At 37.1% G+C, this 13710-nt stretch overlaps 1 protein-coding gene across 2 annotated transcripts; it reads right to left on the reverse strand.

Moving 5' to 3' along the window:
- Window positions 1-1943: 1943 nt before the first annotated feature.
- On the reverse strand, window positions 1944-13473 carry LOC145464020 (solute carrier family 68 member 1-like). 2 transcript variants are annotated; one of them, XM_081447829.1, is made up of 17 exons: window positions 13340-13473; window positions 11649-11733; window positions 11245-11318; window positions 10835-10944; window positions 10293-10368; window positions 9491-9554; window positions 8764-8896; window positions 7859-7930; window positions 7415-7443; window positions 7069-7146; window positions 6349-6393; window positions 5541-5618; window positions 4301-4377; window positions 3954-4037; window positions 3545-3653; window positions 3105-3141; window positions 1944-2461 (listed from the first exon to the last, which is right to left on the reverse strand). In XM_081447829.1, exons 1-17 carry the CDS (start codon window positions 13471-13473, stop codon window positions 2316-2318), a joined length of 1431 nt encoding a protein of 476 aa, XP_081303955.1. In that variant the 3' UTR covers window positions 1944-2315. The 2 variants fall into 2 exon arrangements, with proteins under 2 accessions (XP_081303955.1, XP_081303956.1); XM_081447830.1 differs by lacking the exon at window positions 11649-11733 and having other exon boundaries at window positions 11245-11648; window positions 11891-13420.
- Window positions 13474-13710: the final 237 nt, after the last annotated feature.

A 13710-nucleotide genomic window follows, 5' to 3' on the forward strand; every position in this document is an offset into this window, starting at 1 on the left:
AGCTCTAAGCAGTGAGTTCACAGTTGTCGAACGTGCTCGATCGAAGTTTATTTCGGAGCCTTCCGAATCGAAACTTAACTCTGACTCCAGTGACGAAAAAGAAATGATTCTGAGACAAAACGTGGACGTTTTAGTCCCAAAATACATCGGAACGATTAGTTTTGCGTTCTATTTTCTCGAGCAAATACAGAGAGTTGACTGAGGCGCTATTGTGTTTGGTTCCTGGGTAGACGTCATCAGGTACCGCCGCCCCAGACTCCCTAAAACGCGGTCGTGAAACACTTAATCGCGACTTTGAAAGGGCATAGAAAATCGAGGATTCAACCAAATTCAAAAATTTCTTCGCCCAAATGCTTCAAATAAAGTCTAGATTTGTTTTAGCGAAAAAAAAATTTTGGGGTTAGGTGCACTTTAACACTTGAAACAGCAGCTCAATAAACTCGCTACAGCTGTTAACTTCAAGGTGATAAAGGTAAATTAGCTACAGTCACAACAAAATGATCAGGAATTTGCCTAGTTTCATGTGCCTCACTCGGCTTAAAACCTTGACATACTGTACTAACACAACAAGACCAAGAGTTAATGTGCAGGCACTAGGCTATGTTCAGCTCTCTCCCAGGCCTTAAACATCAAATTGATTCTACAATAGCAATTTTGCATGTCAGAAAAATCAAGGACATTTCAAAAAAAGGGGGGAACAATAAAGTTGCCAAATTACGTTTTAATTACAATTGCACTTAAGACTGTGAGGGTTATTCTGTTACACTGATAATGCCAGAAAAGAAGATTTTGAGAAGAATAACAATGGCCATGCATCCACAACCCAACTACAACAAATTTACATCCCGAGAGTAAGATCACTTGAGTCTGCAAACTGCTAACATTTCATAGATCAACATTTTGCAGACAAAGTTCAGCTTGAAATGATCACCTAGGATTCCTATGCAAACAACAAATTCAGGCTGTCTGCTAATTCAGGATAATACAACTTTAATTAATCTAACACTGATCACAACCATCTGATAATATGTTTTGGAGGTAAATTAAACAACTTTTCAACTCTGTAGGAAACAATCAAAGATTGAAATTTTCATATTGGCAAGAATTGGGAGGAGGGGGGAGAGGCAGGGGAGAGAGTAATTGGAAGAGTAATTCTTGAGGGATGTTTTGAAGCCCTTCTTATATTCAAAGACTTCTCAAGACTGTAAGACCTTGTGCCAGCCAAATACAAATGTCTGTCATAACTTCAATGCTAACATGATCTGTACCGGCCAATCACAACTGAGAAATTTTGAGCCAATCAGCACTCAATTTGGTGAAGCATGAAATGCAAACATAGCAGTAACAGCCTAGCCAACATCCAATCATGTGTAGAAAGTGGTTCTAACAATTTTCAAGCATAGGTTAGGGGTGTGTTTGAGGGATGGTGGGTGGGGGGGGGGGGGGGTTTGAGAGAGCGGAGGACAGTTATGGCTTAGCACTGATTGGAGTAGCACCCTGGCATAATTGCTAGGAAAAAAAAATGTGTAACACCCTGGTCCCAGAGGTTCTCTGTCTTCTCTACATCCACTGCCTCCCCTTCAGTAAATGAAAGACAGAAAACCCCTGGAACCAAGGTAATCAAGGAGGGCATTTCAAAACCCTACTGAAGTCTTATGTTCTAGTACCCAGTCACTGTTACGAATGTGGACTTGAAGGACGGACTGCACAATACAACATATATTGACTGACATTACTGTTTCTTTAATGTGACAGTTTTAAGCTGTCAGCTTTTGTAACTTACTAATGTCTATCTCCCAAATTTACAACATACATAGATATATACAATAGTGAGTGAAACATCTTCTCTATAGTTTCCTGACTTTCCCATGTGATACTTACAATGTGTTTCACATACCGTTAGTATAACTTAACACAGCTCCTCTAAAAGAACATGAATTCTGTTTTTTTTTTCTTCTCTCCCTTTTATTCCACATAAAATTGCACCTTGTGCAATGAGGCATGAGGCAAATGAGGCATTCTCTTGATCCTCTTCCTACTTTCCATGAGCTAAATGATTACCTCTAAAGAACTGTTTACTTCTAAAGTACTGCTTAAAACTTTCAATTTTTCTAATTCATTTCCCACCCAGAACTAAGACAAAATAAAAATTAAAATAAACTATGGAGAAAAAGTGACAAGAAGATGGAAGCAAAACTACAAAGCTTGTGTGTGACTCAACTGGCCTCAACAATTAATCTTAACTACTGTAAGTTGAAAAGAAGCTAATTTTGGAGCAAACGTTTTGGTCACTTTCTTCTTGAGATGATTTGCTGCTATGCAAGTATCTTGGAGCCATCTGGAGCCTTCTTTGGCCTCTTGAGAGGATACAACTTCCAGAAAACGATTTGAACAATGGCAATCACAAGAGGGATGAGACACAAAAGAAAGAACATTGCATCTAAAAGCTGTGGTGATGTTCCTGAAAGAAAGAACAGCCATATAAGGATAATTCCAAAGAAGATGTGGTCACCTAATGATTACGAGCTTATGACTCTATCAAAGACAACAAAGAAATGTTTCTATCTAAGATCTGGCCCCTCTTTGTTCGAAAAAAAATGACTGGAAAGAAAAAAGAGAAAAGCAAAGGAAAACAGGACCCATAACATAACCAACTGAATCGTTGTTATGATCACTCGTGCTTTCTAGTGTCTAGTTATGTAAAGTGAAAATGTCAGAAAGCTGTTGAATTTAAGGCAATTAAATCAGTGCCAATTGCACCATGACTAATTACTGCCAAGAGACAGGTGTAGCTTCACAGCTTATTCCATGACTAAATTGTGATGAACTTACTCATGTTAGTAATAACTGGTTAAACACAGTAATTAATAACATTAACTTAAAGACAAAATTAAATTTTGATGTACAATATCAAGCACTAAAAACAGTATTTCATCACATTTCCAAGCACCCTGAAATTCACCTAAAATACTCTGCTGCACATCATAATTTTCCACTCTGTTGTCCAAATTTGGAAATGTGATTAAATGTTGTCTCTTATATTTAATAATTTGGATGCAATTGTAATTGATATAAAGAATCATAAAAGTACTGAATTTAATTACCTGAAGAAGCCTTGTCTTTATTTACACCCAGAGTTTCCTGCAAAAAATATCCACAGAGAAACGATTAAACACCCAGACAGAAACAGAGAAACACCCAGGCTAGTGGAGGGAAGGAGGCACCTTACTGTTCCATTCTAGACCGGCACCAAGCAAGGTCTAGCCACTGCCCCAAATAAATTAATAATTAAGAAAGTAATGTACAAAATATGTGGTGCAAATCCTAATACTTTCAATGACAAGTAACATCTGTATGTAAAGCAAATAGAGTGTGACATAAAGCTGTGACCATAGCATTACTGGAATCTCTCAGGCTCTAAGCAGTTTCTGCTTTGGTCCTTGTGACTCAACAATGCACATGGCCGATTTTGCTATTTTACTTAACAAGTCTGATGCAATGTGATCTTTTTTCTGTAGATTGATTGCATCCAGTGTTGCCTCACCTTGTATCCATACCAAGACAGGATGTGTACGACCATCATAGGTGCTAAGGACTGAGCTGGCTTGGTAAACAGTGCATTCGTACCGAATATCATCGATGAAACAGGTGCACTACAGTAATGGGACAAATGTCAGTATTTGAATTGATACACTTGCAACATCTTAGTTAGTACACAATTGAAACCAAAAGTCATTCACGAGTTCAGACCATGTTTCAAACACCATTTAGTTTCAGGTTGTGGTAATTATAGCCCTGTAATAATTGTATTACTGAGTTAATGATGATATACATTGACTTAAATGCCTGTATTCTTTGATATAGTTCTAAATTGGTATTAAAACAGAGAAATCAGTCTACAGTATATCAGAACTATATACCTTATAATCTCTTCCAGACTATCCTTTACTTACTTTCTCTGGTATTTTTCCATGTCATGATCAATAATATCCGAGACTGATAAATTGAACAATGAGAATGTGGCATCTGGGAGGGAACTGCAATTAAATATACATGCAAAAGGAAAACTTAGTGGAGTTTATTACACAATCTTGAAACGTTTTACACACTTCTGCTAATGAGCCAAAGCTACTGGAGTTTTATTCAGATGTTCGTAAATGTGAAGCAAAGAGAAGCTATGTTTTGAGATAAAAATTTTGCTTTAAACTGTGAAACTGAAATTAACCTGTATTATGATTGTGCATCATTAATATTAATATTAAAAACTGTGGTTTTGTTTTTTAAATGGTCAAAGCCTTACTTGTCAATTATGAGAAAAAAGTACAAGATCCAAATGTTATTTCTTCCAGCAAAATAGACAATAGCAGGTAGTGAAACCTAAAAAAGGGGAAAAGTTAGACTACAGTAACTGTAAACTAGACAGGTCTTACAAGTTTTGAAAGTAGCAAATGGCAAATAGTAAATATAACATTAATATAGCTCAGACTACAAGACTGGGCAACTGAGCTTGGTTAAAAATACACTACGATTATATACTTAACCACCCTTCAAGCAGAGCCTCTTAATCTCTTTTTGTTTGATCTCTTTTTTGAAAAAAAAGCATAATAATCATTATTTACCGTAAGAAAAGGCTCTGCTTACAGGGTGATAATTAACAAACCATAAGCCTAGGACTATTTCAAATGTTCTCAAGAAAAAAGAAATTGCATTTTATGGCTTATTATGCTGGTTCTGCATGCATGTACATGTATTAATGTTTTAAGGTGACAGCATGTTGCACACATGTTTGGCCACCCTATTATAATAATAAAGATGATGAAGGGTGCAACAGGTTGGCCCCTTGGGGGTACTCCCTTCTATGGGCTACACAAGTATGTGCAGCCCAAAGGATAATATTAGTGGTTTTAGTTGCTCTGGTCAGAAACAGGGTATCGATTAATTAGGCCATTTTGGTCTCAAATAGGGTAAGGGTTTTGGGAAGCCTGCTGCCTATTCCCATGCAATTTTCCTGGGAGTACCCCCCTGGGGGAGCGGGTTGGTCAAACATGTGGAATGGGGTGTGCACAACAATGTCGCAATCAACTGTTGTACAGAAAGGCTGTGTGTGTTTACCGGGTCTTTACATGTACACTCATTACATAACATAAAATTAACAACATTAATGCTATAAAAGAAATAAAATAATTATGAAACAAGATTTGCACAATCCCATCATAATTATGCCAAATAAAAGAATCTTCAACCAAACTTGTAACATGAAAGTCATGTTAGTCAATAAAAATGTCCCTTTACAAATAACCAAACCTTTAAAAAGCTTAATTTTAATTAGTTAATCTATTTTGAGGTTGTTTAATTTAAATCTCTGTCAAAGCGATACCTTCCTTTTTGTTTGGTTGACGTAATTTATGATCAGAAAATAATAAATCCCATCCACAACACAAGAAGGAAGTTTCAGTTGAGAAGTATATAAGCGTGAAATTTATATTATAAAGCAAAATAAAGACTATGTTAAGTTTACTTGAGTGTAGTTCAATTCCCACCTTTATATAGAACGACCACAAGATGACCTTGTAAGAACCAAGTCTAGCTAACAATGGGCTTGTTAACAAAACAAGTAGCTGAAAACAGCAAAATTAATATTTAGTTTAAAATACTTTTAATTAGCTGAATGCCCTTCTGATATTTAAGAAAGAATCAAACTATTAATTATTATATCACAGTACTATTCCTTCCTTCCATAATGTAAATATCAACCTAATCAGCTTTCCACCAGCAAGGAACAAAAACAAACATGTCTAAAGTATGTTCATTATTACGGTATGGGAGAACTTCAAGGGAAAATTATTGTAAGTAGTAGTTTCAGGGCTTGGTCTACTGTAGAGGTTTCATTTCATCTAAGGAAGACACCCTTAAGGAACTAGCTTTGTCAGTCTTTTTTTAGGAGATGTCTGCCTCACAAAGAGCTAATGCAGCCAACAGTAATCCTGCTGGAATTTACTGATAACAGAATAGACAAAGACCTTAACTTCAACAAGTAGTCATATGGGTTAATACACTGTTTTACAATATCTGGGCTATAAAGTATTAATTGTACCAATTTGCCAAGGGATGCAATCCATTTTTAGCCTAAAAATATATCTTCTAATTGCCAATGATCATTACAAGTGAAATGTGGCTAGTACTGGCTGTATGCCTTAATGCAATGTCTTTATTACAGTGGTGTCCCCTTTTCGATGTACATTGTAGATGTTAAGGTGTTTTAATGCAAAATTTTTCAATAGAAAAATCAAAAGCAATTAGCTTGTTATATAAATTCATAAAAATTAACTTAATTGTTAAATTACTTACCCTGGGTAACAAGAAAACAGACCCAGTTAGTAGGCTGTAAAGGATCTGAAAAAATAAAATTAAAACAAATTGGCAACCAGGAATAATTTTATATCATGACTTAATATAGTTAGTTCCAGGGAAGGTCATCACTTGAACAGTACAGTTGGCACTTGCATGATTCTAGTCCTTATTGTAAATGCAGTCGAACCTCCACTAATGGCCATCTCTCTACAACAGCCTCTTTTTTTGGTCATGGTGAACAGTCCATACATTCACTATTATTTTAACCTCTCTACAATGGCAATAGCCACTAAAACCCATTCCAACTGCCAAAATAACCTCTCAAAATCAGTGGCTGATGAATGACGTATACAAAACCCCTTTTTATTGAAAAAAGTCAGCAAACTTGATCTGCACCAGGCACCATTGAGGTCTCTGTTTCTGTGAAGTTTCGGTTTTATTGATACATTTTGATTTAAGCCAAAATAAGCAATTTTTGAAAGAAAATGTTGTTGAAAAAAACAGACCGTGTCATGTTACACCCCTGTCTCCCCATAATGGCCATCTCTATACAACAGCCACTTCCCTCTGTCCCCAAGGTGGCCGTTGAAGAGGTCCGACTGTGTGCATGATTGCATAACTTTGATTCACTGCTTCAAAGTTCCAAACCAATGAATACCCCAAACCAATAAATTATTATTCAATTTAATTCTTATGATAAGTCTTACTATAACTTACAGCTGGTATCACATCAGGTCCAATGAGGTGCTCAGCAAAAATGAGGAAGAAGTTGCTACAAAATGTAGTATGAAAAACCTGAAGATGGCAATGCAACGGCAAAGATAATTTCATGTTAGCATGGAAAAAATTAATATGGATTATTACCAATTAATGAACAATCATGGCTCTATAACTTGACTCCTTCATAAAAAAAAGCCCTGCATTTTAACGCCAAAATAATATTATAATACATCAAAATAACCCTCAGTTGTTAAGTCAAATTAGTGTAGCACGAATACCAAAAGAGACAACAAAAACAGACAAAAACATTTTGTGTCATTAAAAATGATAAAGATATGCTTACCTGAAAGAAATTCATAGCCACAAAGCAAACTGCAAAGCAAAAATAATGACAAACATAATTTTCAAAAAGTCACATTGCTCAAATAAAACTTTTGATTGTTCATTTTCAACAACACATGGCAATCAATTGCACGGACAGAATGAACTTTTACAATTTTGAACATACTATATTCTCCTTACACTAAATATTAATTTTATAACAGTCCTCCAACAAATGATTATTTCACAGTTGTATTGACTCCTTGAACCTTCCTATTTCTGATCCATCTGCCTGTCTGTCTGTCTGTCTGTCTGTCTGTCTGTCTGTCAGTCTGTTTGCCTTACTGTCCATCCATATGACTATCTGCCTGGTCCTTACCCAACCATCTACTCTGATAGCCATCTGTCTAGCAGTCATTGATTACTTGATTCACTTAAAAAATTAATGTATATCTAATGTAGTTACCAAAGCTTCTTTGTGTTAGTATTTGCTTCAACAATGTGAAGAGAGGAACTGAATCTTTGGAAGTCTTCCCATCTAAAACAACAAACAGACCGAGCCTTGTGAGTCTTAACATAACTTACAGTTTACAGGTACAAGTACCAACCCTCGGTTACACAACAATCATTACTATAGCAATTAATAATAATACCATAAAAATGAGAGATATATAATGTAGCTCAAAAAAGTTGTGTGGTGCAATTAATAGAGGCAGCATGCATCCATAATTCAATCTGTATACATTTGTATAGTCAGCATGTTCAACAGATCTACATTCTGGTATTAAATATATATCATCCAATTTTTGAGTTATTTTTTTTTGCAAAAAAAGTACCTTGTAGGCAGCATGTCAGGTGTATGTATTGAATGGTTTTTGGGTGGACCGATGTATGTGTCTCAGACCAATCATATTGAAGCTTCTATGAAAAACCAATCCAATTGCCGCTTCTTAGTTCGGACATGCCGATGTTGACATTGGCTAAACACGCTTGGGCAAGATGGCGAAGAAACTAGTATCATTTCACATTGTTTCACCCAGGATCACAATCAGGGGAACTGAAAGTATAATGAACATCTTTTTTTTGGAGAAAAGGTGTTTCCAAATACAGATTTCTACTGTGGAAATACGAACAGAAATCACTGAAACCAGAGAAAATGTTACCTTGAGGTGGAATTGGTTTTTGTTGCAGGTAAATGTAACAATGAAGATATTTTTATTTGTTAGTTTCAAATGGTAACTTGACACTTTTGTTTTTCACACACGAGTGGTTGCAATTAAAACTGACGAATCAGTGACTCTTGATTGTTCACTCTTTTCAATTATCAGTACCTTTACAAAATAAAATGCTTTTTATAAATTTTTATGGAACCTTGATTTTGTGTAGTGCTGGTGGTGCTTGCCTCCACAGCAACTTGGACATTCATGCCAGTGTACCTCATCAGCAACCAGCTGAGGAAAGCAATGACGATGCACACAGCTTGGAATAACTGGAAGTTACTTTGCTGTTTAATAACAAAAATTGTATAACCAGAAATTATCACATTGCAGATAAAATAATAGTTTTCACACATGTTCTCCAAGATTTTCTAAATAGAGTCGTAAGAAGACACAGTCAAGTGTTCAAACTGCATTAGGTTTGACTATGCCTGTGGGGTTCTGCAAGGAACTCTCCTCTTGAGTTCAGGCCACTTCGCTCGTTTTGCTGTGACGGTGCCTCATGATTGCCTTTCACTGGGTTGTCATGGTTGCCCTGCATGCTCAGCTTGTAAGAACTTGCTCCACCAGCATTTCAGGCACATTCCCCACACTCATCTAGTGTTGATGAGTTCAACTGGCATACATTCACACTCAAGACAGCTGAAGTTCCTCAGCAAGTTGATTGCACATCATTTGTCATAATTTTATTTTGAAACTTGTATCCTCTTGCAAGTGAACTTGCTAGTCTGGATGAGCACTTGACGCAGTTCAACTTGTGATTACATGTGGATCTGTTTAGCCAGGCCTTAACCCATGTGAACGCTGTAGTAACTGACTAGATTCTACATATTGGTGCTAAGCTTGTATTTTGTTGTTTTCATAATTTAGGTCTAGCTTACCTCATTCTGATACACATTTGTACTAACTAAAAGAGCTGTTGTGCCAATAATGGATGCCACTTGCCTGAAAGATGACCAAAACAGATACATGTATCAGTCAAAACTCTGATAAAGTTTGATTCTGTGCTCTGAACAGCTCCATTCAATGCAATGTACATGTAAAGGAGGCAGCATGGCTGAGTGGTTAGAGCGCCGGATTTGAAATCCGTAGGTCTCGGGTTCAAATCCCGTTCTGACCGCTAGCTGATGTTGTTCTCCGTAGCCCCGAGTTCAACTTCTCGGCTACGCTTGTAAACAGCCTACTGGTTTGCCTCCCGCCTGTTGGGATTCTTAACCTAGTTATGTTTAGTTGAATATTTATTTATCATTGTTTGTTTATATTGGTCCTGAAAAGCCCTAATGGGGAGTGGCCAATTAAGTATACATACATACATATACATACATGTCAACGTACAATGCTTTTCTGAACAGATCTAGACCTGATTTTATTACTGATTTATAAACAAAGAAAAATTCAATTTTCCAGGCATAAGTGAGGTCAGCATCAAGAATTGCTACTCCCCCAAGATGGAATGTTACACTGCAGGCCATTGTAATTTATCCCCTGTACATGTATGTTGTTAGATTCCTGTTACAATTCACAACTACCAATACACTCCTAACAAGTGAAAATTTCCTTTTCAAGAAACCAGTTGATAATGCTCTATGTTCGATCATGTTAAGACAACTACAACTACAGCATGGCACATTTTAGAACACTATTTAAACAAATTTCTCAAACTTAAATGAGTTAGCTTCTTACGAATATTTGAGAGTAGTCTGTCTTTCCTCTTGTTCAGTTGAAATCTCAGCAAAAAGAGCACATTGGGCAAGTACCACTACAACAAAATGAAAACAAAAGTAAATAGCATTAAAAAAGCTTAATGTCAGTTATATTACTTGTAAATACATTACAAAACTACTCATATTGCCAATATACAATATCTGACATCTACACGTACATTGTGTACAGTGCGTACACATGTCACTTGTAAGATAATTAATAAATGGTCTTGGCTTGTGTTTAGCTAGACAGTAACTAAACATTTTGATGTATTTGAAAAAAAAACTGTCAGTACAAATGTGAAATTAAATGTCTTTTGGGCTGTGGCCACATTCACACGTCTTGTACCCCAATCAAATTATTATGAGAATTTCTCTTGAAAACATTCTGTCTTGGGTGAATTTAAAACCATGCTTATGAAGGTAGGCTGAATACCTCTTTCATGGGACCAACTTCCCTGCTAAAATGAGTGACTACTTAATCAATACAAGATCAGAGGTTTGACTACAATTTCTACATACCAAATGTGAACATTCCATCGTAAAAACATAGTGCAGTCATAAGATGAAGGCCAACTCCCCAATCTTCAGAAAAGCCAAACCATGTCCATGGAAACCAAGGAGTTAAAAAGCTTCAAAAAAAAATAATTAACACACATGTATTAGCGGCTTCAGTAATGCTAATTATTGGGATAATAAATTAAATGTCAAATAAGCATGTCCCATCATACCAAGTTATTAGTTAACACATACAAGCCATGAAATAGGACATGAATGCAAACTTAGTCTTAATACCGCTTACCATTACGGTAACCTCAAATCCTTTCAGAATACAAAAGGTACACCCTGCACTAGTGCAGTCACCCTGCATAATCTATGTACAGTTTGTGTACTATTTTTATTACCTATGTTAAAATATGTTGCAAGCTTACCTAATTGCAAAAAAGGGGGCACCATAAAATATAGCCAACCTTCTTTTTCTTAAAAACATCCAGGTGGAACTGTCCTTAAAATGATGACAAGAATGAAAAGCACATCAAATAATGTCATGGATCATGCATTGATCATAACGACACAAATGTGATAATTAGCACTGAACAATGCAAATCAAACTTGGGAAAAGAGTGCCCTCACTGTATCTGGTCTTGACTAGCTAATTCCAAAAACCTCTGTCATTACATTTTTGTTATTCATAGCTTAAAATACGACAAATCATTAATGATTGAACCTATTTTTGTATAAGGTAAAGCAGACTGGCTCAAAACATCACATTTACACATAAACCATGACAAAAAACCCCACCAAATCTAAGAAAGCCCAAGGTTTATTCTCTTACCTGGAAATATCCAAACAAAGGGTCATTGATGGCATTCCAAATGAGGAACACAATTTGAGCTAAATTGAACCAGTAGTTTGAAATCCTTCACATTCAACAGATGAAGATGTAGATACAAAGAATTAGTATACAATACATACAGTAGAGTCCCACCTTGCAGCTACCCCGTTAACATGGCCACCTTGTTATTATGGCCAATTTTTTTCTGGCCTGAAGAAAAGCTCAGTCAGTCACTTTCTTACCTAAGAAACCCTTTAATACAGCCACCCCAATGATACGGCCAGATTTTTGTGGCCAGTTGGTGACCGTATCAACGGGGTTTCACTGTTAGTACAAGTTTAGAAAACATCTTGTACATCTTCAATCATGCACAGAAACTGGCTTGATCATTAAATGATTGTGCGAATAAAGAAAATTTATATTAATTTTTGATAATAAAAGTAAATGGCAGAGGAGTTTATGAGGAGTACCCTGTCCTCTAACGAGGCAGGGTGACCTCATGGTTAGTGCACCCATCTCTGGATCAAGTGGTCCGGGTTCAAGCCCTGGCCAGGAACATTGTGTTGTGTTCTTGGGCAACACAGTTTACTTTCGCACTGCCAATAATCTCTCCACCCAGGTATATAAATGAGTACTGGCAACCTTAATGCTGGGGGTAACACTGGGATGGACTAGCATCCCAACCCGGGGGAGTAGAAATACCCCTAGTCACTTCATGCGAGTGAGTGAGATAAAGCTTGTGTCAAACCAGTGAGTGGCTCATAGAGCCGGAGCAGGCCCAATTTCTGTTGCATGAAATGACTTGGGAAATTTCTACTCCCCTAGATGGGAAGCTAATCTGGTGCAAGGTTATCTCCAGGATTAAATTTGCTGCAGGCACCCATTTATGCACCTGGGTGGAGAGAGGTAATGTGAGAGTTACTGTAAGTGTCTTGCCCAATGAAATGATTGCAGCCAGGGCTCACACCCGCGCCAGTCAATCCGGAGTTCACTGTGCCAACCTTAAGGCCACCCTGCCTCCATACCTCTCCCACAAACAGCTGCTTAAACCTGAACTACATTGCTTTCCTTTTGTTTTAACTGCAGGACACCTTGACAAGGTGTGTCAGTCACTGTTTACTTCAACTCTTAAACTTGGAAGCCTTAGGCGGCATTGTTAAAATCTGTTTGGATTTTGTGACAGTGGGTTCACGATATGACGTGACAGTTGATCAGTATAGTCAGCAACTTTAGGCACAACTGGTTCATGATTATATGAAGGAACCCATTATTGGTTACAAGGTACAAAGAAATACAAAACATTGGTGGTGACAAGTATTTGCGTAAGTGTCAAGTTTTTATTTTATGTCTTGCAGTGATGGGAGCATGCCTCCCTTTGCAAGACCCCCATAATGTAGGTGTAGATGTAGATGTAATACAGAACAAATGCCTGTCTCCTCTCAGATTTGGGATGGGCAGGAACAAAACTTGGATTGAAGCAACTCTGATCTCACTGAATAGGAACTTTTTTTTAATGCCCAATATAGGATGCAAGTCTGCAATCTGATTTGATCCAATCCAAGTTTTGTGCATGCCCGATCAGGAAGCCTTATTTCCAAGAGGGCTTCACATTACGGTCTCTCGTTCCTCAGTAAAACGTATCTTACGTATAGTCTTTACGAAACCCAGCATATATCGTGTTTTAAGCTCACCTGTATACGTTCAGAAAAATTTTCACGTAATAGAATTGGAATATAGAATTCATCATTGTGGCTGCCAGGGTTGTGGCAGAATAGGCCAAAGCATTCTGGTTGAGCTCCATGTTCATTGTCCTTCTCTTCGTCATTTAAGACGGCTTACGAAAATTATTCGTTCTTCAGTGTTAAGGAAGACTGAGTAGACCTCAATGTGACCAAATAGGGGAGAAGATCTAGGTAGCATTCAGCATTATGGACATTGCTTACGTGTTGGGGTCTGTTGAGCGCGATACGTTTGTTTGTCTAGTTGTTTGTCCACCAATTGCGGCGAAGCATGTCAGCGGTCACTGCGTGTGGGACCAGGTACTTCATTTTCCCTCCTAATT

This window comes from Orbicella franksi, chromosome 12 (assembly GCF_964199315.1).
Source record: "Orbicella franksi chromosome 12, jaOrbFran1.1, whole genome shotgun sequence".
Classification (NCBI taxonomy): Eukaryota; Metazoa; Cnidaria; class Anthozoa; order Scleractinia; family Merulinidae; genus Orbicella; species Orbicella franksi.

What these genes read in the sequence shown, in the direction of transcription:
- LOC145464020 (XM_081447829.1), bottom strand. Translation starts at nt 13,473, where the DNA reads ATGACGAAGAGAAGGACAATGAACATGGAGCTCAACCAGAATGCTTTG. An exon ending in CAGCACTACACAAAATCAAG is followed by an intron (nt 7,931 to 8,763) that starts GTTCCATAAAAA and finishes TTGTTGTTTTAG; the next exon opens with ATGGGAAGACTTCCAAAGAT. An exon ending in TAAAGACAAGGCTTCTTCAG is followed by an intron (nt 2,462 to 3,104) that starts GTAATTAAATTC and finishes TCTTTCTTTCAG; the next exon opens with GAACATCACCACAGCTTTTA.